We start from the raw sequence: 27,955 nt of genomic DNA on the forward strand, positions 1-27,955 counted from the left end.
GATAATAAATTGATAGCTCCGCAACCATATAATATCTTTAATTTATGTTAAAATTTTGATATTATTCTCGTTGATGAATTTAAATAATATTTATAATATAGAGAATTAGAATTTAAGTAAATAATATTATTTTTGTTGAAGATTGAAAAAGAAATTTTTTGTACCGAATGACCCTAATTCTACATTTATGCTACGTTTTGAGAATTGAAAATATAGTTTACATAATATATATTTTAGTATTGTTAAGTTATACAAATTTATTATTTTTAAAAATTATTATAATTAAATTTTTTAAAAATATTATAATCATCATAATAAAATTATATTCTTTAGCCTGTAAAAGAAAATTTATATATAATTATCATTTGAAAGCTTATTTCAAAATAATAATTTTAATGATGGAATCAATAATTAACCATCCAATCGTGGAGTGAGTTTAAGTAGAAGACACTGACAATTCTATTTTTGTTGAAGAGTGAGAAATAATTCTTTACAAATATCATCAACAGTAAATCGTAGAGGGTAATTTGTGGAGTACATAAGAATGAAAAGAATACCAAAACCTCAGGCATTTGTTAATATTATTATTGACGGTATTTGTATTTATCCTGGTTGATCTTGGTAGTAGATACCAACTTTATATATGACTTATATACATACAGTGGGTATGGGAGATGTATGTATTACCTATATATATATATATATATATATGCAGTGGTAGTAATATAAATATGCTATCCAGTGGGGGAGGAGCTTGTGGGTCGTGAATGGGACTTGGTCTTATCTTCTAATTATCAGTATGTCCTTTGTCTTCATTTGCTTCTTCTTCAGTTCTCTACTACTTCCCCAAATTAACTCAGACAGATCTTAATTCATTCCCAATCTTCTCCATAACTATTGGTAATAATTTTCCTAATTCTTCTCTTTCTGTCTCTCTCATTTCCTGTTCTGAATCAGAATCTCTTATAATATACGGAAATATCTCTGCCTGTAAACGCAGGTAAGTGTAGCTATACGTATGTACGTATGAATTTACCAGTTGGGTTTGAAAATGCAGAAACATAAAGAAGAAGATGAAGGTGGCGGTGATTGGCGGCGGGATAAGCGGGCTGGTATCAGCTTATGTTCTTGCAGGACAGGGAGTTGAGGTTGTGTTGTACGAGAAAGAAGATAACGTAGGCGGCCATGCCAAGACTGTTCGTTTCCATGGCGTTGATCTAGACCTTGGTTTTATGATCTTCAATCGCGTAAGTTTTTAACTTATATCACCACTCTTCGTTACTGCTTGATTTTATTTTTACTTTAAATGAATTTTTTAGATAAAAATTATATACATTTTATTAATTACAAAATATTTATTTACTTGTAAAAAAGGAACTGTTGGATTTTTTTTTTTTTTTAATAAAAACTAACTTGTAGTAGGTAGTCTTTCTCACGTGTGCATAAATTCATTAGATTAAAATTGAAAATTAAGTTCAGACCTACCAAAATTTTTACAAAATATTGAATTTTCTTGCACTCATAGCATTAGTTACTTTGTTTTATATGAGATGAATTCATTAACATTAATTAATTAGCTTAGACTATTCACGAATCTGCGGCATATATTGTTGCCACACCACCTTCTATTTTCCATATAAGGTTTATATATATATATATATATAATTATCATTTAATTCATTTGAAACCTTTTTTCAAATAAATAATTTATTTTATAATTTCAAAATTTATTTTATGATAAAATTTAATTACAAAATCATAAAATAACCCCCACAAAGATTTCAAGTAGAACTCAGGCTATGTTTGGAGAGATTTATAATTTCTCTGTCTTATTCTGATGCTTAAAAGTTTGTCTGAATATTAACTCATGGATTTATATTAAATTATTGAGTATGTTATTCTAATGAAGTTTGTTAAAAGATTATTTTATGATAAAATCTATTGTATATTGTTTTAATATACTTAAATAAGTAAATTGTAGTCAGACTCTACTTCTATACTCATATGAAATACTACAAATTATCTTCTTTTGAATTATTGAAGGATGAGAATTTAACTACAAATTTAAACCTTGACATCCAAAGTAAGGATAAAATAACTCAATCATCTTGTAATTACGTATACCAACACTAACACGAATGATAGAGTTAATAATTAATTATGAATTATGGAAAATTAAGCAAATGCAATCTTAAAACACTTGCAAGTTAATTTTTATAACCCCATGATTAAACAAAATTTATATTTGTAATTAAATTTTACAAAATAATTTAGATTTGATTTTTGTTGGATAGTGGTAAAGATCCGAGAGAAAATAGAAAAAAATATATTAAAAAGTACAAGATGTGCAAATAGTGCACGAAAAGAATTATAGAAATATATGCAAACTCAATGAGTATTTAATTCTCTTAAACTCTTAGTTGATGAACCATTTCCTCTCTCATCTTCATTCAATGAATTTCAATGAATTTAGGAATTTTCTCTACAATTTTTTGGACTTTCATGAAAGATACACTATCTATTTATTTATTGATGCATCCTTTCTTTCTATAAAAAGCACGAATCTTTATATGTGTAATAATTAATAAATAAAATATTTTAAATATATTATCATTATTTTTCTTAAATATCCATCTATCTCTCTCTCTCTCAATATTTATCTTTTCTCTCTTATTTGTTCTCTCTTCCTCTTGATATTCTTATTCTATCTTTCTCGAACAGATAGTCAATCTTTATATTTATCCTCTCTTTCTCCTTCTCTTTCTCTTTCTCTCAAACTCGAATACATACTTTTTTTAAATCAAAACCATTGACCCGGGTCTTGGGTCTTGATAACTTGGTATTAGAGCAACGATCCAAATTCAACATGGTGATCGACCGCACTACGAACTCTTTGATTACATAGAGTAACAACTTGATCTAATGACTAAATATTTGACAGCGATCTTCTCTGTCCGAATGCTATAAAACCAATAGCCTTTGTTACAGTTGTATGCGTAGTGCAGAGTGAGACTCATTTTTTCTCTTTATGGTGCGTCGAAGTAGATGAAAAAAAAAGAGTGAACTGACTTTTAAGAAAAACTATAAATCAATTAAATAGCTTAATCGATTCAAAAAAATAAAAAATAAAACTATTTGACTCGAATTGAACTAGTTCAAAACAAATAGAACACTGTTCAAATCGGATTGGATCAGTAAACCAAATCGGTTTAAACCCATATGAAGAAATTGTAGAAAAATAAGAAGAGACCCATCTAAAAAAATTGCAGAAAAAAAGAACTAGAATAATAATAATAGTAATAATAATATTCCCCATATGAAGATATTGTAGAAGATGAAGAACCAAAAGAAAAAGAAGACATTATCACACCGGTTGTGTGTAGGGCATGATGAGAAGATATAATTTTTATGGGTTTAAGCAGTGAAAAATTACTTTTAATATATATATGTATTAATTAAAAAAGATAAAAATTAATATATATAAGTTAAAAAAAATAAATTGTTTAAAAAATTTGCTTAAAATATATATATGATAATTAAAAAATATAAAACTAAAAAAAAAAACTTAGAGTTAAATTTCAACATTGAGGACGATGATGATATTAAAAGAGAATATATTATAAGGATTTAAATGCAAATAGAGAATAATAGACTATGAAGTATAAGATTTGTTGGGGTGCACGAAGAGAACTATAGAAATGTTTGCAAGAAATCCAAACCCGAGGGGTTTTTAATCCTCTCAAACTTTTCATTAACCAGTCACTTCCTCTTCCATCTTTATTTAATGAATTTAGAAATTTTCTTTACAACCATTTAGGATTTCATGAAAGATTGACTATCTATTTACTTGTTCATGCATGGTTTCTTTCTATATAAATTATATATCTTCATGTATGTAATAATCAATGAATAAAATATTTTGAATATATTATTATTATCTCTCTCAAATTTATATATATCTCTCTTTCAATATCCATCTTTTCTCTCTATTTTGTTCTCTCTTTCTCTTGATATTCTTACTTTATCTTTCTCAAATCCTTTCATTTTTCTTCCCATCTTCCATCTCTTTCTTTCCAACACAAATACATACTTTCTTAAATCAGAACAAGTACTCAGATTTTAACATAAATATAGTAACTCATTTAGCCTACAAAGTTGACTTTTACTTACAAATTGAACGAATATTTCGTTCTTATAGATAAATCTTATAAAAATATTTTTTTTAAAAAAAACAGAATCAAAATTGTAACGGCCCCCGAAATTAAAATGAAATGTATATATTTATTCTAAATGCGGAAGCGAAATAAAATAGATTATAATTAACATCCCTTACACAATAATCAAAACGTATTAAAGATATGAAAGAATAAACTAACTGAAGGAAATACTATGAATGAATACTATAAGGAAAACTAATAAATATTTAAGCTTCTATTCACCGTCTTCCTGCGAAACGGGCTCGGGAACCAAGTCCTCCTGATCTGAAATGGTTAAGTAAGGAATGAGCTATACTAACCCAGTAAAGATGTCACACTATCTCACTGTCACAGTAGTAAAGGTTGGTAGAAAACAAAAAGGACCAATGGAGCATAATTCATAACAAATTCATTTATCAATAATAAAACTATTTACTGTCCACTTACCTCGGTGAGATTCATGAAAACAACTTATGAAAACAATAACATTATAAACATCATAAGATCATGCACACTCTGTAATATAACACATATCATATTTTTATATTTTAATCATCAGATAACAAATTTTCTCTTTTATCAGCCTACTAGTATCTATGGGGATCCATAGGAGTCCCCGCTACACGTGAACCATTCACCTTAATTCCAGGGCCGTCCCTATACTCCGTCTGGTATGAGCGCAAAAATCATAAACCTCAATACCCCGTCCGGTATGAGGGTGAAGCGGACCATCCCCATACTTCGTCCGGTATGAGCGCCACAATATTTAAAGTCTCCATACCTCGTCCAATATGAGAGACCACGTTCCCGGTAGAGTTCCCTATGGACCCGGTCCGTCCACCATCTCCCAGGATATCTAGTGAGGTTATCGACTTATCCGTTCAAAAATTCACATACCATCCTTATTTTTTTTAGTCTCAATTACGCAATAAACATAAATACGTAAACCAGTAACGCACACCAAACAAGGCAACACAACATCGGGTCTATAATAATTCAAACTATAATAGATTAAACATTTATTCATGCATACGAAACCACAAAATAAATAATCAAATACTATACTGCATTTAGACTGTAAAATACATCAAATAGGAACAGACCGATAAATACATTAGATTCGGGCCCCATTAGCAATCTTAATTAATTATACATATCTATTTATTCATAAAATACCGTTCAATCATTTATTAAGCTTTAATGCCGTGATAGGAAATAGGGTGAGGGATCCTTACTTGTTTCAGAGTCTGAAATCGGGTTATCACTGTGCCCACGGACAGTCCCTAGATTCCCTGAATTTTTTTCCAGAAACTGAAAAACACTTATGGTACCTGCACATGTCCCCAAAAAACCCCAAATCAGACCCAAGGCCTATTCGGCCAATTTCAAAATTTCAGCACGGCGGCTCCGCCGTGCTCCGGCGACGGCACCACCGCCCACGGCGGTGATCCGCCTCAGGTTAGCCATTTTCGACCAAATTCAACCAAACTTGCATTGGTTCCTGTGATAAAACACTCCTAGGGCCCTCGGTGGGCCAAAAAATTACAGAAAATCGAGACTTACCTGCGATGGAGCTCTCGGGTGCAGCAGCTCCTCCGACACGAGTTACCATTTGGTGTTTTACTCTGGTTAACCTGTAGAGAAAAGGATGGTGGTCACAGTGGTGTAAAAATTACATCGAACGGGAACCGGAAAGGACCTCATCGGAGGCAAAAATCGAGGGAACCCGCGGCGGCGCCGCTGGGTTTCGGCGGTGTTTTCTGGCCAATTGGCCGGTGGTTTGGCTCTGATTTGGCTACAGGTGGATTCAGCATCGAAAACCGAGCAAATGGGAGAAATTTTACCTTGTTTAGCGGCCGAAAAATCCTCTAGTGTGGCAGCGGGTGGCGGCGGTCAGTTCCTCCGGTGGCTGGGTCGTCTTCTCCGGTGAGGGCTCTGGCGGCTAGGGTTTGGATTTGGGTGTGGGTGAGGTTATTTATAACATTTCCCTTTTAATATGAGTCGTTCATCACGATTTAATCTGGACCATCCGATCGCAATTTAATCTGGACCGTCTATGCGTGATTCAATCTGAACCGTCTGCACGCGTAAGATCTAGGCCGTTCCTGCGCGCTTTTGATCTGGGCCGTCCGTGTGCGCGAGAACGGATCTGCACCGTCCGATCGCGCGCACGCGGATCGCCCACGTGTCTCCGTCCCGCGTGGCTTTCTGCGTCAACGTCCCTGCCACGCAGCGTGTCCTGGTTAGCCAGGACTGCTAACCGGGCTGCTGATGTTGCGCAATTTTTCTAAATTACATTTTGACCCCTGATTTTTTATTTTTTTAAAAAAAATACTCGTAGAATCTAAATTTTCACATTTTTTTCCCAAAATTATTTTAAATTAAATCCCAAAAATAATTTTACCAAATTTTATCATTATACCTCATTTTATCATTATTATTGTTTTTATTTCTATTAAATTAAATTAAAACCTTATAAATTAATTATTAAAATAAAATAAAATTTCAATAATAATAAAATAAAAAGTTTTGGGTGTTACAAAAATTGTAAAAATTAAGACATTTAAAAAATTTCTCTAAGTTTTGATGGTAATCATCCTAGTGCAAATTTTGTTATATGTTTATATTTTAGTATAATAGTTAAATATAAAAGACAGTTCAGATTTGGACAGAAAAACAACACTCGATCCAAATTATTACGTAAACGAGCGCACTAAACAATAAGAAGTGAGCAAACCCTCACTAAGACAACAACTAGGATGTTTTTGCATACAAAATAAATTTGTATTGTAAAGTGCATGAACTCGTAGTACATCAATTCATTTTCTTCAGATTAATTGAATAAGCAAAATATTGTCTCTAAATTTATGAAATAAACACACTGGCAAATAAATATCTATTGATAGTTGGAATTAATTGGAATATCTATTTTATGCCAATAAATAGTTTTTAGTAACTTAAATTATGTTGCTCGTTAGTTTTTAAAGATAACTTCCAAAACGTAAGCACCCCCCCCCCCCCCATTCCTAGTTTTTTTTAAGCTATCAATTCTTTTATCTAATAAATTTATTTAAACGTTTTTTCTATATTCACTTGAATATAATAACATATCTAACAAAATAAATTTTTTAAAAATATTTATAGTAAACCTATGTGATTATCAAATTTTTTAACAAAAAATAATAAATATTTTATCGAAATACATACAACTTATTTTTAAAATAAGAATGTTGCAGCCCATACCCCTCTCATAAAATATGATCCAAAGATAATACTTAATTTAAGTAAACAATATCATAACTTTTATTAATACAAGAGTGGGTAGAAAACTTACATATGTACATCAAATATGGACAACACGAATTTTCTTTTCCTTAATACAAAAATATAACAATACCAAATAGTAACCTTGATGCTAACTTCAAAAAGGTCATTTTCTGTATTATCGCTTACTCTTTATGGGCTCACTAATACCCCGGAGACACAGAACCGACTGCGCATTCATAGCTCTCACAAATCCACTCACCTCCCATTCATAGCTCTCACAATATCTAAAAAATGATATAGAAGAGAGATACAGAATCCCAATAAACAAAAATTATGACAACACAACCTAATACATACAATATATAGAAGTTTTTAAACATATTAAAATCATATATATCTTATACAGTTTAATATCTCAAATTCATGATATTAAGGTCATAGTGTTGTATTATACAATGAGCCATACGCTGTTATGAAGGTTCGGTAACCCACACCCCTTTTACACTAAATATTGGCTCAATCACTTGTCACATACACCCTGATCCATAACACAAGAGATTATGGGCCCACTAATACCCCGGAGACACAGAACCGACTGCGCATTCATAGCTCTCACAAATCCACCCACCTCCCATTCATAGCTCTCACAATATCTAAAAAATGATATAGAAGAGAGATACAGAATCCCAATAAACAAAAATTATGACAACACAACTTAATACATACAATATATAGAAGTTTTTAAACATATTAAAATCATATATATCTTATACAGTTTAATATCTCAAATCCATGATATTAAGGTCATAGTGTTATATTATACAATGAGTCATACGCTGTTATGAAGGTTCGGTAACCCACACCCCTTTTACACTAATTATTGGCTCAATCACTTGTCACATACACCATGATCCATAACACAAGAGATTATGGGCCCACTAATAACCCGGAGACACAGAACCGACTGGGCATTCATAGCTCTCACAACTCCACCCACCTCCCTATGTGCTCAATGCATATCACTACTTAGCATAATGCAGGTAGGAGCTGAACATCCCTTCTCTATAATTGATGATGCACACAAAACAAGATCCATGTTTGAAACCACATCACCACAACCTTCTTAAAATCAACACATGTTTTATCAAAATCAACATCAATCAAATACTTAAAACCACATACAATTAATACCACAAATTCACTTATATATATATTGAAATATGTCAAAAACTACCTAGCGCTAGTAAAGCCATAAGATCCACTTGCCTTAGGTCCTACACAATCAATTCAAACCTCTCCACTCACTTTTTAACCTCGAGTATTTACTTCGTTAAAATCTCCCTTTTTATTTTTCTCAATTTCTCTATCTATTTTAGAAGAGTATCCCCTTGTAAATACTTCAATTTTATAACCAAATTTCGGCAGCATCTCCCCTTAGAATTATTTTTATTTTACAATAAAAAATATTCTCATTATATGTAAACTAATTCCCTTGAAAAGAAACCTAAAATTATGTACCTTGTAGAACATGTAACCTTAATTCTGACAGAGTCATGTCTTAATTCTTGAGCCTTTTCTTTTGAAAACTTCACAAAGCTCAAGATGATTTCATTCACTTTCTTGTCTTAAAAATAATGACAATATAACTCAAAGACTAATCCCAAAATCTCATGAAAAATTAAATTCCAAAATTAAGAAAATTGCTTACCTTTCCTCACGATTATGGCCTTCCTTCGCCATGGCTTAGTTGTCTCTTTTTCCTCTCCTTTCTTTTGCTGTTCCTTCCTCCTTTTTTCTTCCTTCCTCTCATAATTTCAGCAGAGTTTCCCCCAAGGAAGACTTACAAAATTCTCACAAACACACACACCCTTCATGGGTTTCTCACTCCCACTCTCTCTTTCTCACCTCACGGCCTCTCTCCCTTCTCTTCTCTCTTTCTCTCTTTCTTTCCTTCCTCTTGGCCTCTCCTGCCTCTCTTCCCTTCCCCCCATCCCCTATTTATAGTTTAGGGGGATCCATTATGGTGGCAAGAGAGAAACATGTGTCAAGCCGTGACTTTGCCACCTAAACCACTTCAAGTCTTATCCTTAAACTTTGATGCTATCTCATGCTTGACCTAGAATCTTCCGCATTCTACCACTTGCTCCACCACTTCATCCACCTTCCAGCAGCTTCTCTTGAAAATTTGGGCTCATTTAGAGACCATTAGGGTTACCATAGGCCCACATTAGCCATAAGGCCCAAAATTGCAACCCTTAGCCACGTCTCCACTTCAAGCTACCAATTCAAGCCCAATTATTTGGAACTTGGCCCATTTTTGGTAACCCTAATGGCTCAATTACATGTTCCTCGTGCTTTCAGTTACTTACTGTCCAAATTTGGGCTCAATTCGACATTGTTAGACCCATCTAAGGTCCACTCAAGGCCCAAAAGGTTCAAACCGCAAGCGACCATAAGCCCATGCCTTTTCCTCCATTTCAAGTTGCCATTTCTCCCTTTATTCTAGAGAGTTCTTGACCGATCTTTGCTTCACTGGTTCCTCCTCATTTCAGCTGCCTATCATCCAATTCTGGGCTTTATTGGAGCTCTTTAGGCCCATCTAAGACCCACTTAAGGCCCAAAGGGTCAAAACCACCACCCATTTCCTAACCTCTTGGGTTTCACCCATTTTCTTCCAAATTTTCTTCTATGCAAATTTTTCTCTTTTGAAATTTCTATTCCCTCATATGTTGTTTCACATCAAGTTTCGTATTTTGAACTCGTGACTCAATTTTAGGTTTGTAGGTTAAATTAGAGTTTCTTGGGGGAAAACTTCCCTGAATTTAATTTCTCTCCCATTTTTCTTACTCCTAAAGTTTTCTCACTTTACAACCTTCTTTTCTCACATGTGAACTACTACTTCCCAAAATTTTGGCTCAAAATTCCACCGATTGAAAGCTTAGGAAGCGTCTTAACAACAAAGAGTCATTTTTCTCGCTCACCCAAGGGATTTTCTCCCACTTAAAGCTAATTGTCTGTTTCTCTTCCAGTTTTCCACCCGAATATTTTTCTCACTTCCCGAAGCTGTTTTTTAATTTCCTACGATGTTTCAACCTCAAAAAATGTTTTTAGGTCGGAGAAAAATCAGTTCTCACTTTGAGGGAAAATTATCTCTCTAAGGAGTTTTTTTAACCCTAATTTCATCGTTTTCTTCCTGTTTGTCCTTAAACCAAGTTCTTTTCCTTTCTACATCTTTCTAAGCACCTACACATGCTGAATTAACCATACCAAACACAAGAAATCAGACCGGAAAAAAATCCGGACTACCACAACGAATCCATCTACCTACTTTGTGCAATCATGAAAAATTAAGTTTGCAGTTAAATAGACAACACCAAGATTATCACACCATAAAATCTACACAGTTGATAAAAATACGTCATGAAGGCATATGCAGCAAACTATGAAAGAACAGATAGATACCCATATAAAGACAATACTCAGAAAACTCTTAGAGGAGTTTGTTTTTAATTTTTACTACCATCCTTAACCATTTCTATTAGTTTGATTTAATGTTTTTATCTTGTTTTTATATATTCATTAAGAAATTTGATCCCTTACTTATATGATAAAATACTTGAAACAGGTGACGTATCCAAATATGATGGAGTTCTTTGAGAATCTTGGAGTTGACATGGAATTATCTGACATGTCTTTATCTGTGAGCCTAGACGAAGGAAAATGGTGTGAATGGGGTAGCCGAAATGGCTTGTCAAGTTTATTTGCACAGAAGAAGAATGTTTTGAATCCATATTTCTGGCAAATGCTTAAAGAAATTATTAAGTTCAAAGATGATGTTCTCAGGTGACAAATTCCTCTCTATTGATCTTGATGAAGATATACAAATCAATTAACTAAAATGTTTTTATCCCAATGATCATCTCTGCTCGTCTCTATGTTGTAAAGTCACTTTGTACTCTTGGATACCATAAATTTCTTACATATTACATTGTATTGAAAAAAAGAGTTAGTTCTCCACTTCACACTTGTTTTACTTCATTTTTCTTTGCAGTTATCTTGAACAACTAGAAAAAAACCTAGATATTGACAAAAATGAAACCTTGGCTCAATTTATAAAATCTCATGGTTACTCTCAACTATTTCAAAAGGCTTACCTGGTGAGATAACTGATCAATATATCTTTTTTAACTATCACTAATCAAGCAAATTATTTTTAACATTTTGTACCACCAAACAGATCCCTATTTGTGGCTCAATATGGTCATGCCCTTCAGAAGGTGTTATGAGCTTTTCTGCTTACTCTGTTCTCTCATTTTGCTGCAATCATCATCTACTTCAGGTCTTAACTTCTTCCAATACTCAGAATAGGAACAGACAGACAGCCACACACACACATATGTAAATCTATATGCAGAAATGTACACCCTTGCATGAGAATCCTAGTGTATATTACCAGTGCTTGAGTAGTGATGATGTTATAGATGTTTGCATTTGCTAACCTTGTTTCTATTTTTCTTCTAGCTCTTTGGCCGCCCACAGTGGCTGACCGTCAGAGGGCGTTCACATTGTTATGTAAATAAGGTGTTTTGCTTACTTAATCAAACGGTACCTAAAAAAAATGTTCTCTCTCATCTGCTAACTGCAAAAGGGAAGAACCTTCTTCTTGCTTTACTTCTTCCTTTCACAGGTAAAGTAGTTTGCTTCTATTGAAATTATATCAGGTTATTCAAGTGCTGGAAAGCAAAGGTTGTCAAATAAGAACTGGTTGCCAGGTAAAATCCGTTCTCACTGCAAATGAAGGTGAGAACTCAAATTCAGTAAATTATTTCTACTAGACATGACACTTTTTTTTTATAAATAGTTTGACATTCAGTCGGCAAAAGGGTGGTAATGAAGAAAAGTTATATCTGCAGGTTGTGTTGTAGAATGTGGAGATGGCTTACCAGACATATATCATTCTTGCATAGTGGCTCTTCATGCTCCAGATGCTCTGGATTTATTAGGAAACCAAGCAACTTTTGACGAATTGAGAATTCTTGGTGCTTTTCAATTCGTATATAGGTATGCAGAAGTTGGTTCAAGAATGTTTTATTGCCAACATTTTTAAAAAAATAACTAAATCATAATTTGTAAACTCTATCTTGGCAGTGATATTTTTCTTCATCGCGACAAAAGTTGAATGCCCAAAAACCCAGCAGCATGGAGTGCCTGGAATTTCCTGGGTAGTACAGACAATAAAGTGTGCTTAACATACTGGCTCAATATACTTCAGGTTTGTTTCTATTTCGCACTAGTATGATATAGGTACTTTTAACTTTTAAGTATTAGGAACGCACTCTCAATCTCTAAATTATTACATGCAAATTGTCTGAATATTCAAAATATCACAAGAGTTTCCACTAGGACAATTAATATAATCTGGAGAAATGACAGACTTTCTGAAATCTGATATTGCAATATGAAACAAAGAGTACTGCAGCAGATATTTTACCGAAAAATTAGGTGATAATATGAATGCTGCCTACCTAGATACTTTACAAAATTGCATTCTGAAACTGATATTTTCTTTATGAATGTATGACCGGGTGTATAAAAGGTTACAACTAACCATTTTCGATGAAATTTCTGAATATGCAGAATTTGGATGAAAGAAGTGAACCCTTTCTAGTGACTCTCAATCCAGAACATACTCCTAAAAATACCTTGCTTAAGTGGACAACTGGTCATCCAGTCCCCTCTGTTGCTGCATCTAAGGCATCACTTGAGCTTGATCAAATCCAAGGGAAGAGAGGAATTTGGTTCTGTGGAGCATACCAAGGTGAGCATTATCAAAAACAAATGGAGGAGTCCACTTTTGCTTTACTTTTCTTTTCTTTTTTTATTACAGCATGTAATTTAGAAACAAAGATTGATCAAATTGTTCACATATTACTTTTATTTTGTCAAATATATGCTTATGCTTTTGTTTTTTGTCATTGAAAAATGGATTGGCTTCACATCAAACTCGACTGTTTCACGTTTTTCCTCTAGTTTGCTGTAATATTAATTGACTCTAAAGTACATTCTTCCTTTCAGGTTATGGCTTCCATGAAGAAGGACTAAAGGTAGCAAGTTACTTCTCATCAACTTTGTTTCTAAACTACTTCCCTATCATTATTTTGAGGCTAGGATGCAGCAGTTATAAGAAATTGGACATTTATAATCACTGATTTATGTTTCCTTTTTGTTTTTTTTTTGAGTTAATTGTACCATTTTTATAAGTGAAGTATGCGTTTTCCCAGGCTGGCATGGTTGCTGCACATAGTTTGCTGGGAAAACATTGTTCTATACTGAACAATCCGAAACACATGGTACCTTCTCTTATGGAAACAGGTGCTCGTCTGTTTGTGTCCAGATTCCTGGAGCATTATATATCGACTGGTAGTGTAACGTGAGTTCTTTGAAACGACTATGTGTTTTCTCTTGTCATTTTTGCCATGTGTTTCTGGCATTGGTACATATATTCTTCAAACCTGATAGTAGGCCTATTCTTTATCAACAACCCAAGACCATAGTAGATCTTAGGCATATAATTATTGTCAACAAGTCATGCATAAACTGAAATTTCAGTTCTATTCTTGTTTTCAACTTGAATAATACTGCTCCTCTTCACTGCTAAAAGCCATGAGTCTAAAGCACTTGATTCGAACATTTGATGCTTTATTGAGCATTCCAGGCTGAGAATTCTTTGGTTTTATAGTAACAATCATCTTGTAGTAGTATTTTATTAAAGGGCTTCGTTGAATCATCAGTTTGTTAGAGGAAGGAGGAACAATCTTTACGTTTGAAGGAAGACCGAGAAAAAATCCTCTAAAATCAGTTTTAAGAGTGCACAAACCTCAGTTTTACTGGAAGGTACTTGAATTAATACTTTGAGACAGTGATCCTTAATACCAAGGAACATAATTGTTTGTTATACGCGATATGATCCCTCGTCTGATGAAGAAAATGTTTTGTCAGGTGATGACACAAGCTGATCTGGGTCTAGTAGATGCATTTATCAATGGGGATTTCTCTTTTGTTGATAAAGATGGAGGACTTATAAATCTTATCATGGTAAGACAATTAATTTGAGATTTGTGCTTATGTTGGTATTTACCTCAAGAAAAAACTTCTCATTGAACTGACTCTGCAGATTCTTATTGCCAATAGAGATTTGAAATCTTTCATTTCAAAACCAACTAATAAAAGGTATATTATCAATCATAAACCAACTACAATATGCATCATATGGTTTTATACAAAATTTAATTTATCTTTTGCATCTATCTATTGTTGGATGCAGGGGTTGGTGGACACCATATTTGTTTACAGCTGGTATAGCATCTGCAAAATATTTTTTCAAGCATGTTTTGAGGCAAAATACTTTGATACAAGCTCGCAGGAATATATCCCATCATTATGACCTGGTAAAAGTTTTAAACCTCCTATTTCTACTCTTTTAGATTGATATTCAATCTATGACAGAAGCGAAGGAATTTACAATTCTCTCTTGCTTTTTGTTTATAGAGTAATGAGCTTTTTGCTCTATTCTTGGATGAAACAATGACATACTCTTGTGCAGTGTTTAAGGTAAATTACTATCATAACTTTTCAGTATTTAGTGGCTTCAACTTGAGGTTGTTGTTATGTCGATGTTAACTTCCAGAGGGATGATGAAGATCTAAAAGTTGCCCAGTTGAGGAAAATATCCCTTTTAATTGAAAAGGTGATCCTTCTACTAACACTCATGATCAAGTTTGTTGTTTCATCGGGATATATATAATAAGGTTTTTGTATATGTTTTGGTTTGATGAACTAGGCTAGAATCAATGAGAGCCACGAAGTTCTTGAGATTGGATGTGGTTGGGGAAGCTTAGCTATTGAAGTTGTCAAAAAAACTGGATGCAAATACACTGGCATTACTTTATCAGCGGAGCAATTGAGATATGCAGAAAAGAAAGTGAAGGAAGCTGGACTTGAGGTATCCATTTAACAAATGATATCTGCTCATCCAACTTATTCAACTATTAATCTCCTCATCATAATTTTGACACCAGGATCGCATTAGATTTCAACTCTGCGATTATCGGCAACTTTCAGGTTCCAATAAATATGATAGAATAATATCATGGTGAGTTCTTTTATCAACTTTTTTAAGCCTATGCAACATGAATTTGACAAGTGGAGTTTACATTAAGCATTTTAAGTTAATCACTACTAAGTAATTGAAGGCTATGTAAAATATAACGTTCTTGATTCAGGAAGCTGCCTCTAGCTGGTAAATAATAATGAGTAATGATTGAAAAGATAGAAAAAAAATAGAGAGAGAAAGATGAAAAGATAACACTAGAATATGTCACTAGCCTCACTTCTTCCAAGACAACTGAGAAATTCTAGAAAAGCTAGCACCTAGGATTGTGTTTATGCCTCAAATGCTTAAGTAGTTTTGCGAGTCAGATTGAAGTTATCCCTATTTAGAAGTTTAGCTAAAGGCTTTCTGATCAAAACATAGCCTCTGAAAAACCTTCTATAGTAACTTAAGAGACCAAAAAGAGGACATCAAGGCATGACAACATAGGAAAATTATAACCTTTTATCCAAAAAGAATGGAGCCCTAGTAGCCCGTTGATTAGAGAGCTCAGAGAACAGCTAATGCTCCTATAACACTCCTATTAAGAGATATGGGCAAGCTAACATGTAAATCAACTAGAACTTCTATTTATTCTAATCATAAACTGGGACAAAAAAAAAAGATGATATATCAGTAGATAAAGCGATGAATCAGAGACGAGTAGGAAAACCAATATACTTGTCATGCACAAGACTACACACTGTTTATATAGTAAGTGTTATAAGTTAATTCATGTGCGAGTTTAAAGAAATACACTTATAGGCAATCTACAAAGTGTTGTATTACCTAAAAAGGTTACATAGGAAAAGGATCATATGAGAAAGAATGAGAGGTTGTTTCTAGAAATCTATACGGATGCAGACTACACAGAGCCAATAGAGGACAAAAACAGGTTGTACATTTCTTGGAGGTAACCTGATTACTTGGAGGAATAAGAAGTAAAAAGTAGTTGCAAGATTGAATGCAGAATTATAATTGCGAGTAATAGCACAAAGGATATGTGAATTATTATGGCCAAAGAAAATCTTAAAAGATCTGGAAATTAAGTGGAACAGCTCATTTGTTTGTACTGTAACAATAAATCTATTGTAAGCATTGCCCATAACCTGTTACAGCATGATATAATGAGGTTGATAGACACGACAGCAAGAAAAAAGCTAGATAATGGTTTAACATGTACCCTATACATGTAAACTAGTTTACAACTTGCAGATGTGTTGACCAAAGACCTAAATAATCTAGTATTCCTGACTATCATTTAAAAGCTGGGATGGACAGTATCAATTCCCCACCTTGGGAGGAGGGATATTAAAGAGAGTGCATTATATGTAAGTAGATTAAAAAACATTAGAGCAAATCGCATCTTATGCAATTAATGTAATTAATAGTTCATTTTCTTTTCTATCTTAAAAAATTTTTATAAATAACTGTGATATTCAATAAAATACACATTTAACCATTTTTGACATATCCAAATAGTTATGTGTGAACTTATAAATAGCAAACTCTGTTTTCGGATTTTCAGAATTGTCTAGCTGTTAAAGAGTTCTATAAACATCTGGGTCGAAATCCAAAAACAAGAGACCTACAAGAGACCCATGAGCCACTGAGCTAAAACTGTTCGGGCGGATTATGTTTTTAACTTAATAAACTTTTAAATCAAGATGACATATGTCGGCTTAAAATATTCTTTTTATGATTCCAAGCTTTTCAAACTCCAAATTTATCTAAAATAGATGTAAGTTCATTAGTATCTCTATGAATACTAGTATAATTCTGTTCCAAAGCATCACTCTCAAAATACCTCAACCACTTTGCTCTACTCCTTTCTTGTACTGGGTTTCTCTTCCAGATTTCTTTATCATTTCTGTTTTCTAGTTTGCGTGTACAGCAATCAAAATAGTCTGTCAGATCCCAAAACATACCTTCTGCACTATTTAGGGACAGAATTATCCTTGAAATATTGTTTATATACTTCGAATTAATACTGCTTATATCACGTTTATTCAAAACTATGAAGGAGAAATATGACTCCAGATATGGCTTAGGTACCATTAATCAACAATATTTCAAACTCAATCACTGGATTTTTCACTTTATTATATAAAATAATTGATGGTTTAACTTGTAGAAAATCATTCAATCTACTATTTATATTGTATCATTAGTGGTCTCACCTATAGTCAGTATTTGGGGGAGATCAATCATGACTTCCTTACCCTTCTTTACCCAACTTGACATGGGGGCGACGATTCCCTCTTAGTCAATTCTTCATTTGATACCAACATATCATGGCTCATGATCTAAGTGTAGAATGGGAGTGAGAATGAGCCAGAAATGTAAAAGGAAGAAGGAAACAACTAAACAAACACAAAAATCAACCAAGCACTCTTGACCATAACAAAATTAACTTCTAACAATAAGAAAACATTAGCTCACTTCAACCGTCACCCTTCTTCTGTTCAAGCTGGTGCAGTCCTAACACATTGCTAACTTCTTCAGTTTGAAAACTAATAATCCAACAGTTTTTAGTCTAAACTCCTTGCTTAAACTCAACTTGCTGTATAATGAGACATTACCATGTCATGTGACTGTGCAGTGAGATGATAGAAGCTGTTGGCCATGAATACATGGAAGAATTTTTTGGCTGTTGTGAATCTGTGCTGACAAAGGATGGCTTTCTTGTTTTACAGGTATTGGTAAAATGGGAAGAACCATCAAAAATGTTATCATATCCTTTTTTGTCAGTTTGTTTGTTTACAAATTTTAATATATGTTTGTCGTTTACCATCAATTTGTTTTTTGCAATAATCAGTTCACATCAATACCAGAGGAAAGATACAATGAGTACAGGCTAAGTTCAGATTTTATCAAGGAATATATTTTTCCTGGTGTGTGTATACCTTCGCTAAACAGGATAACATCAGCCATGTCTACAAGATCAAGACTATGGTATAATTATCATATAAATGGTTCTTCTTATATACATATAGGTATACACACACACATATGTAACATTTTCTTCAAACTTGACCAACTTGTTAAAAAAAATACAGGGTGGAGCATGTGGAAAATATAGGAATTCATTACTATCAAACATTGAGATATTGGAGAAAGAACTTCTTGGAGAAGCAGAGGTAAGAAGAAAGAACAATCTCTTTTCTCTCTCATCAAACCAAGGATGATAAGAAAGCTGTTAAAAGTGGATTTGGGTCTAAATTTGCAGTGAAATATATGCATTAGGATTCAACGAAAAATTCATTAAGACGTGGGAATATTACTTTGACTACTGTGCAGCTGGTTTCAAGTCTTGTACGCTTGGAAATTACCAGGTATCATCTATGGAGTATTAACACATCTTCAACTATTAGGATTAATTTGTCACAGCAACAACCCCAATGATTTGGTAGAGAATCAGGAGAGTTTGTAAATTTAAATAAAAATCCTATGGTATATTGCCTATGTATTAACTTCAATACAATATTGCTTGACCTTCTTTCTTTTTCTTTGGCAACCTCAAAGTTCCAGCCTCTTTCCATTTTTTTTCCTTTTAAAACTTATGTAACTTTTATCTCTGACTAACTTTATACTTTAGTGTTTCTAATACTTAGTTTAAAGGTTAATTTGATATCTTATTTTCATTCGACTGTTTTAGAAGCAATCAAAATAAAAAACTTAAAGTTGAAATTTAAATAAAATAATCAAAATTGAAACTCTCTTAATTAAAAACTATCTAAATATATTTTTTAAAGTAATAAATATATAAATCATTTCAAATAAAATTTACAGCAAAAAACTTACTTTTTTTTATTGTTTAAAATAAATTTCTCTTATTTATATAAAAATTATAATTTATCAAATGAAAGCAATTCAAGTGGAAAATTAAAGTAATAGCATTTTGATTTATTTGTATAGTCTAGTAGTAAGACAGAATTTGAATTTGAAACTGTTTTTTTCTTACTCATTTTTAGGTTAAATTTTACGAAAATTATAATTTTATATTTACATATTTTTATAAACTAGGATCCAAATTACAAATTTATATTTTGCAAAAACAGAAAATTCATTCTCCATTATTTCTCAAAAATTCCAGATTATTATTTACAGATTTTAACAAATTTTAAGAGGTAATTTTGCATTTGCAGATTCAATTTGTTTAATTGAAAATTTTCTTAGTTTTAAGGTCCAAAATCATAATCTAATATTGCCAAAAACAGAAAATTCACTCTCCCTTTTCGTCAATTCACGATTTCTTAATTTATTTCTTGTCATTTCTTTTGTCAATTTGGTTTTTTCCAGAAAATTCACTAGTGAAATTTTTAATTTTTCCTTACAAGCATCCCAAAAGTTTAATAAATTAAAATTAGAATTGAAACATGCATCAAAACCATTAAGCAGAATTAGAAACCCAATGCACAGAAAATTTAAAAGCTTTTCCCGGCAGTTTTAATGCGCACGGTCAGTGAGGAACCCAGAAAATTTGCCTTTCCCGGTGGTTTTGGGTGCAGGGAAGGGTAACTGGTGCTAAACAGAGGAAAAATATTAATAAATCAATCCCAAAATTATCCAAGTTTTGGGTTATTAGTCAATTGAGTTGCTATATAGTAAACATAAAGTACCTATTGTTCGATTAATAACCATTAACCCAACTTATGTTGACCATCGGCATATTACTACAAAGCAACTATTTCTGTAAATAAATAATCCAACACTAATTGTATTATTTACAAGAAACAAGTAATAAATTAAATAAATCATAAGCAAACAAATATGACAAATTTCATGTATGATTACATAAGTTTTTTTTTGCTTTAAGTATGTTTTGCTTTCACTTATCTTAATGGTATCAGAAAATTGGCTAGGTTTATAGCACTGCGAATTATTTTTGTTATTTGGACATGATACAGAAGCCCAGAGAGAGAGAAGTGAAGCACTCATATTATCATGAATCCTATGTCTAAATCGGTAAAAAAATCTCCTTCAGAAAGTTTGAATCAAGAAATTTTAATATCAATCAAGAAAATCGTTATAAAGATACTAACCTATAACAGATGTGAACCTACATCAACTAGAGCAAAACTACTAAGAAGAAAAATAAAATGTCTGAAACTGAACCTTACATTTTTAATGTCGTTTCCTTATAAATCTCAAGATCACCTCTGCATTCTGCATGATAAAATTGGAAACTTGCACAGCAACAACTCGAGGATGTAAGCTGGGGCACAAATTGGATGAAGCTACAAAGAGCCAAAAATTATCAAATAATCAGAAATAAATTTAAGTTATTGCTGCATAACAACAAAAACTAAGTAGATACTTTTAGATGTCTATCCAAACAAATCAACACAAATAGTCAGTCATGGTAACCTCATGCTAAGCAAATTCTAACACTGAATTAAAAGAATAAACAAAGAGAGCTAATAACAAAGAAGAAAAAATGTGATATCATAACTCTTGGTCCTAAAGAATTATGATGTCTTTTCAACTTAATACGTTTTAAAAATTACAGCCCAAAATTTAAGATTAAAAATTTCACTAAGAAGAAAATACACATTGATTTTGATGATTGAGAGGTGGTAAATAGATGGCCTAAGTAAGATAGTTCGATAAATAGTTGGCTGATCAGTTATACTATAGCTTTATCTAGATAGTGTACCAACTTTATCATTTATCACATAACATGCACCATAAGTGCAAATTGGTAATAAACTTAGTAATTCAAAGCTAGAAAGGACAAGTCAATTCAGACCAACAAATTATGCATGAAGGCGTAATTATTGGCAAGAGACTGGTCTAAAGAATTTTCTAGAAGAGACAGGTGAATAACGAAGAGTGAGATTCTCACAATTATAGAACTGAAAAACCCTTTACTTTGATACTATTTTGAATCATCGGGTGAGTAACAATTATCTTAATTTTTTAAATGGATAGGAGTGAGTAGTTGTATTATCTAGATTCTAACAAAGGTAAACACAGCTTCCAATTTAAGCCTACCTGATATATTATCATTTGGCAATGTCTACATTTATAAGCTATCAAATTCTAGTATGAATAATCTCGAAGATGCCCATGATTCTTTTAAGCCTGGTGAGTATTTCCAACTAATCATGCCTTCATCTCCAGTTTGGAAGACCAAAAGCAGGAAACTGCTCTCTTTGCATAATCCCTCTTTCCTCCTCACTGATCTTAAAAAATTATACACTCTGGTAAAGCTAAACAAAATCTGATGCACATTGTCAAAAAGTATAGTAGCATGGTTGAAAGTGCATTTGCAGAAAAACTAGGTGATTTCTACGAAATGCATACTTTGTTCAATGGAAAAATTTAAGCCTAAAATTAGCATATTTGGTGGAAAGCCAATGTTAATTCTCGGTAATATTTGCCACACTTTTCTTTCCTATCAAACCAACCTCAGAAAGCATTCCTGGTAATACTTTCACACTTTTAGTAGAGTGAAAGAGAGCAGATCTACATGGTGGAAGAACAGATTTACCTAATGGGAGGCTGAAGACAGCCAAGTACTTGGGACTTCCTCCACTCAGGTCTCTCTGTTTCCTACCCTAGCCCTCGGACCCCTAAAGTTTTCTCTCTGCCTTACATTTCCTCTTCCACCTCTCGATCTTTCATCTCTTTACCCAGAAGTTGAAAGCCCAAAAAAAGGAACCCACATAAAACCCTCGTCTAATCTGCCCTCCGTTCTCCCTCGTTAATCCCTCAACCAAAGTTTTTTCTCTTTATTTCCAAATTTTCTTTGTTAACAAACTCCCGAAATTCTAAAATCTTCCCCTCTCCTTCAGGATTCTCTTTCCCTCTAAAAGCACGTCTCTCTTTCCCACTTCTCCACCCCTTCTATAGCCGCGAAATTGTCCTTTTCGCGTGCTCATTGATTTATTTCATCTTCTTCTTCCTAAGTATTATCTTCCACGAAGCGGTCTACCGGTGTTACCGCACATGCTTGTCTACTTCCCTGCCTTCGCTTTTACCAGATGCTCCAGTTTGCAGTTATGGTCACGCACATTGAGCTCTGATCCCTTCGTCTTCTTCTTCTTCCACGGAAACTCGGTCTGCTCCGACCAACCTTTGCGTCCTCTGCCCCTTTTCTCCATCTTCTTGGGACGCTCGCTCTTTCTTGGTCGTTACCCAAAGGCAGTAAGAAACAAATATTCAAAATTCAAAAAGCATTGCCATTTAAAGGAAAGAAAATGCTGAGGCCGGGCTCTGTAAGGCCAGATTGGGTTTGTATAGAAGGCCTCGTTTGGGCTTTAATTGGGCTCGGGTTAGTAAACATATATAGAATTGGCCTTTGAAAAATGGGTTTTATTTTAGAAATGGGTATTTGATTTATGAGAATGGGTTAAAAATACCAGTTAGTAGTACATAAGAATTGAGAAAAGGGGTCGATGGCTTTTTGGTTAAAAAGAAAATTGATTTGAAAATTTCCACCTACCAATTAGTAGATACATTTTCAATTTTTTCTACAACTGTAAAAGTTGAAACAAAAAATTGATGTAGATCAAATCAGTCGTGTGTATAAGAAAAGGGTAATTTTAGGATTTGCCTGGTATTTTCTTTTAGAAAATTTAAAATAATGCATATCAAATAATTATTAAAATTATTCTTTTTCATTTGAAATTCTTCTAACGTATTCTGACATTTATGAAATTTAAGCTCATGATAGTAGTACATAAAAATTTCTAACTTTTTTTAAAATTTTAATCTTTTCTAATATAATTAAATAAACAACTTACCATTTATTTAATTCTTCCAAACTTGCAATTGAGAGATAAACAACTGAACCATCACAGTCTAGCTAAAATTGAAAGTTATCTTTTATGTAAAGATAAAAAAAAAAAAAAGTCTTGATGATTACCCACCGGTACTACCAAAAATATTTAATGGAAGCATAAAGCAAGTGTCTCTAAGGGCAATACAGTTCTTTCATTTATGATATCGTCATGACTTCTATCTATGAAACTATCATGATTGTTGTTTCCGAAGATAATGGAATAATATTTTTCATTTAAGGCCATGATGGAGAACATTTCTCAGGATAAATGAAGTACAAAGATTCCAATTTCGAGAGAGAACGTCTCAAAATCATCTTGGCATTTCACTTGAACAAAAAATAATATACGTATATACGGCTGAAGAAAAAGAACGAAACACTAACTATCAAACCATCAAATCGCCCGGCAGGAAAGCAAAACTGTCACTGGCAATACATTAGTAAAACTGCGCTGCATTAACGGTCAAGTAAGCAGTGCAGCTGACAAAAAATAGGTGCAATGATGCACTTCCATAATTTCTCTAGTTGAAGTGAAACTCTGTCGAAACAGAAAGCCAAAATGAAAATCTTGTCTGAATCACATTACAACCGAGAGCTATTTTCTTACTTGTGTTTAACAGTTAAGAAACACATTTTAACTGTCAAAATATCCGTGTAAATTCAACTTATCATGCATCCAGGCTCATGCTTATTAGGGGACCAAAGTGCAGTGTGATTCTCCAAATTCAATACTTATTTTTATCACTGCAAAATTCTAACAGTTAAATATCTTACCATGTTAAAATTTGAGATCTACTGCCTTCACTATTAAAATTGTTCCCATCCATTTCAGCAGCAGGCGACAAGGGCCGCTTAAAGAATAACAAGTAAAAAATATATATCCACTCATTCCAAAAACTTCAATATTTTCAAGGACACATTTTAAGGTGCTAAACATCCTAAATCATATGAAATATGTTCAATTTTGATGGATCAGAAGGCAGGTTAATAAGGCTATAGTGTAATCTAAAAGCTGAGAAACAGCTTACTGCTTAAATCAACATACCGGCCTGTTCACTTCACAAATTCCATTCCATCGTAAACAAACCCCAAGAAAACTGGATGAGGAACAAGACATGACTCGAAATGCCAAGAATCAGCAAATTTGACAGTGTTGGCATCAACTGGCTGGAAATTGACCTGGCCTCGGGTTAATTCATAACCTCAACAGAACAAGTCTCTTCAAATCCCGTTCCTCGCAGGATAAAACCCCCACACAGAACAAACCCCAACTATGAAGCTCGGGTTCAGCCATGAGTGGACCCTTGACTCCACCTTAGAACTCGAGCATCTCTCCTCCTGTACAACACAAGGGCAAATACAGGGGGAAAATGATTATGCCATCCTCAAAGTGTCAACTACCACTATTTTATCGCTATCCATTACGAAGAGATCAACCAAAGTGGCCATAGCTCCACTGCTATCAATAATAACCCTCTAAAACCCCTGGATCTTACGTGTCATATTAAGTAAAAGATTGATATCTAATTTACTTCAGTAGAACCTAATCAAGTCAAATAAGAAAGCAACAAATATTAATGAAGTCCACAAGAGAATACTTGAACTGCAACAAAACCAACACAAGTAAGATTATATCAGCTAATATAGCTCAAACACTAAGACAGATAAAGATAACCTCCAAATCAGTAAGGAATAAGTAATAAGCAAGCCAAATTAAAGCTACAGGCAATATCAAATACTAAGAAGGAAGAGCATCTAGTATGCCTTGAAACTACTTATTATAGACTAGCAAAATAGATATTGCAAACTACTGGGATTCAAGCAATCCAACCAGTCCCAAAGTGGATTAACATCCAACTTGAGCCACTCTTCTTGGTGCTGGAAAGGGGAAAAGTCATTGCGAGATCACAAATGCAAAGAGAGGGCCCTCAAAGCAATGATGAAAATCCAGTTGACATTTAAACGATCAAAATCACTGTTGCTGGGCTTGTTGGACCTGACTGCTGCCATATCCACCACCATAACCAACTTGTCCACTATGAGGACCATTTGCCGGATTCCCATAGTTCCCAGATGCCTGTGATGGATCAGATCTCCAGGCCGCATTTCCATACCCCTGATTCCCATTTGCATCACCATAACCACCTCCCATGTAACCACCACTACCTTGCAGATCCCCCACTGAACCTCCAGTGCTGCTGTTTGGTGTACTCCCAGAACGCCCTCCAACAGCCCCATACCCAGCTGGATTCCCATAAGACCCATCACTTCCACCATATCCACCATAGCCATAACTTTGACTCCCATAGCCAGCAGCTCCCCCGGGAGATTGACCTGCAGATGCTGAGCCAGGAGCACCAGCACCAGCTCCAGTACTAGGAGCACCCCAAGGAGCATTCCCATAACCCATGCTACCATAACCAGAAGGAGCTTGAGCACTCCACGAACTTCTAGCAGCACCTGGAGGACCACTTCCATAACCAGCACTGGGAACATTTGGGTTCCCATAGGCTGCACCTGAGGGACCACCATATCCAGCACCAGCCCCAGCATAGCCACCATAGCCACCATAGCCAACACCATTACTACCAGGGCCATAGCCATAGCCAGCAGAACCATACCCAGAAGAACCATAGGATGGAAATCCACTCCCTGCGTTCTGTGACTGCATGTACCTATTGGAATCCATTCGACCATCATAACTACCCCCGCCAACACTAGAACCACCATAGCCCTGATAACCACCAGAACCACCACCAGCACTCCCTCCCATAGAACGGCTAGAGCCTCCAGGATTGGCATCTTTCGGAAGAGCCCGCTTTACCTCAACCTGCTTACCATTCAAATCATGGAATGTCTTGTGTAAAACATGGTCAACTGCATCTTCAGTGTCAAAGGAAATGAAGCCAAATCCACGAGGCCTTTGAGTATTCTGGTCATACATAATTACTACATCAGTTACATGGCCATAAGTCTCAAAATACTGCCGAAATCCATCTTCTGTCAAAGTAGGAGGCAACCCTCCAACAAATATCTTCTTGGTCCTGATGTTTCCACCACTTCCAGAGTTTCTAGAAGGATTAGAGTTTCCAGATCTAGCAGAGATTTGTTGCTCCTCTCTTGATAAGGCTCTCTTTACCTCAACCTATGAAACAACAAATATTTATCCAAGCAAGGGGTTAACATCAAATCTTGGAAACATACTATAGCATACCAAGGAAAAGAACTAAAAACTTCAAGAGCAAAAGAATTATTTTCCTTCAAGCAATAAGAAAAATTGGATCACTACTGAAAAAAATCATGGATATTGTTTCAATATAATAATGCAAACAGCCAGACAAGTTCTTTCATCACTATCTTAATTTACAGTTCGCATAAGCACTCTGCACAAGCATCATTCCGAAAACCTAAAAATGATCTCTGTTTAAAACCAGCAAAACAAGTTCGCCATGATGTCTTAACACCAATTTAAAATTCATGGTTCTAGACCAATATCTGCTGTAGCTGAAAAGGCATAAATTATAAGCGGATATCCTCCAAAACACCACAATTTCTACCTTAAAAATGCTAACTAAAGAATCTTTAGTTCTACATTAGAGAGGCCATTCAGGACTTCGTAAGAACAAGCTCACTAGATAATTATGAACAGCAATACCAAAACAAAACGAAGGAGGAAAATCACAAACAAAAAGCAAGATAAACCATTAGTAAAGGTAACATTTACCAACAAAAATCACCAATATGTATATATGAAAGAATATAAAACATATATAGGCAAAATCATCAATGTTATTATTCATCCAAACTAAAGTGAAACCATAAGAAGCAAATCCTATCAACAATAACCACCGAAACTAACATAAAATCAGATGCCGAAGAAGTAGAACCATTAACGCCTCAGCAAAAATCAACATCCCCACAACCAACAAGAAACATCACGAAAAATCCATAAAACAAAGCTTTAATTAGCTCAATCTCACCGTTCTACCATCGATTAGATGCTTGTCCTGAAGAACCCTATCCAGAATGGAGGGATCTGCGAAAACCACAAACCCGAAACCTCTGGGCCTACCGGAGACCTTGTCTCTCATAACTACAGTTTGTAAAACGTCGCCATAGTTGCTAAAGTACTCTTTGAGTCTATCCTCGTTTGTCTCCCACGAAATCCCTCCGAGAAATAGCTTTCCCTGATCTGAATCCATCCGCTCTTTTCTTTTCCCTGAAAATAAAAATCTCAATCGGAAATGAAAACCCTGGGTTCAATATCACGATTTCTCTATTTTCGCGGGGGGCGGATGATTGGGGGTTCGCGATTCGAAGAGCCGGAGAGAGGGATGGGGGAGGAAGGGAGGGTTTGTAGCCGACTTGGCTAGAAAGGGAGAGAGATTTTATGGTCAAGCGAGACGGAATAATAAGTGGTGCGTGATGATGATGGATGTACTACGCAGCATACTACTGGAGCACAAAGTATGCGGTTTGAACGGTCCAGATTTTGTCTCATTAGACGGACGGTTAAGATTTTATGTTAGGGGAAGAGATGGGTGTTTGAAATTT

General features: G+C 34.2%; 3 protein-coding genes across 19 annotated transcripts; 2 read left to right on the forward strand and 1 right to left on the reverse strand.

Annotated features, from left to right (window-relative positions):
• Positions 1 to 737: 737 nt before the first annotated feature.
• On the forward strand, positions 738 to 12,511 carry LOC148266635 (uncharacterized). Of its 3 annotated transcripts, XM_088215280.1 has the most exons (8): positions 738 to 900; positions 1,058 to 1,247; positions 11,089 to 11,306; positions 11,515 to 11,620; positions 11,701 to 11,802; positions 11,985 to 12,044; positions 12,185 to 12,235; positions 12,377 to 12,511. In XM_088215280.1, the coding sequence occupies exons 2-8, from the start codon at positions 1,074 to 1,076 to the stop codon at positions 12,386 to 12,388; spliced, it is 723 nt and encodes a 240-aa protein (XP_088071406.1). In that variant the 5' UTR covers positions 738 to 900; positions 1,058 to 1,073; the 3' UTR covers positions 12,389 to 12,511. The 3 variants fall into 3 exon arrangements, with proteins under 3 accessions (XP_088071406.1, XP_088071405.1, XP_088071404.1); XM_088215279.1 differs by lacking the exon at positions 12,377 to 12,511 and having other exon boundaries at positions 12,185 to 12,298; XM_088215278.1 differs by lacking the exons at positions 12,185 to 12,235; positions 12,377 to 12,511 and having other exon boundaries at positions 739 to 900; positions 11,985 to 12,173.
• Positions 4,292 to 27,800, reverse strand: LOC110810052 (RNA-binding (RRM/RBD/RNP motifs) family protein). 14 transcript variants are annotated; one of them, XR_015817632.1, is made up of 6 exons: positions 27,382 to 27,800; positions 25,233 to 26,546; positions 24,447 to 24,739; positions 20,736 to 20,852; positions 9,172 to 13,264; positions 4,292 to 4,481 (listed from the first exon to the last, which is right to left on the reverse strand). XR_015817632.1 is itself a non-coding variant. In XM_088215277.1 (2 exons), the coding sequence occupies exons 1-2, from the start codon at positions 27,601 to 27,603 to the stop codon at positions 25,374 to 25,376; spliced, it is 1,395 nt and encodes a 464-aa protein (XP_088071403.1). In that variant the 5' UTR covers positions 27,604 to 27,800; the 3' UTR covers positions 25,006 to 25,373. The 14 variants fall into 14 exon arrangements, 1 of the variants encoding a protein (XP_088071403.1); XR_015817630.1 differs by lacking the exon at positions 4,292 to 4,481 and adding an exon at positions 7,476 to 7,747; XR_015817629.1 differs by lacking the exon at positions 4,292 to 4,481 and adding an exon at positions 7,843 to 8,116.
• On the forward strand, positions 12,613 to 19,121 carry LOC110810033 (uncharacterized). 2 transcript variants are annotated; one of them, XM_088215276.1, is made up of 16 exons: positions 12,613 to 12,735; positions 13,101 to 13,281; positions 13,539 to 13,567; positions 13,745 to 13,893; positions 14,255 to 14,357; positions 14,463 to 14,558; positions 14,638 to 14,693; positions 14,788 to 14,911; positions 15,012 to 15,074; positions 15,151 to 15,210; positions 15,304 to 15,465; positions 15,542 to 15,615; positions 18,215 to 18,308; positions 18,431 to 18,567; positions 18,672 to 18,752; positions 18,913 to 19,121. In XM_088215276.1, the coding sequence occupies exons 1-16, from the start codon at positions 12,643 to 12,645 to the stop codon at positions 19,043 to 19,045; spliced, it is 1,635 nt and encodes a 544-aa protein (XP_088071402.1). In that variant the 5' UTR covers positions 12,613 to 12,642; the 3' UTR covers positions 19,046 to 19,121. The 2 variants fall into 2 exon arrangements, with proteins under 2 accessions (XP_088071402.1, XP_021891771.2); XM_022036079.2 differs by lacking the exon at positions 12,613 to 12,735 and having other exon boundaries at positions 13,149 to 13,281; positions 18,842 to 19,121.
• Positions 27,801 to 27,955: the final 155 nt, after the last annotated feature.

The sequence above is a fragment of the Carica papaya genome, chromosome 3 (genome assembly GCF_054855325.1).
Source record: "Carica papaya isolate Zhongbai chromosome 3, ASM5485532v1, whole genome shotgun sequence".
NCBI classification, from domain to species: Eukaryota; Viridiplantae; Streptophyta; class Magnoliopsida; order Brassicales; family Caricaceae; genus Carica; species Carica papaya.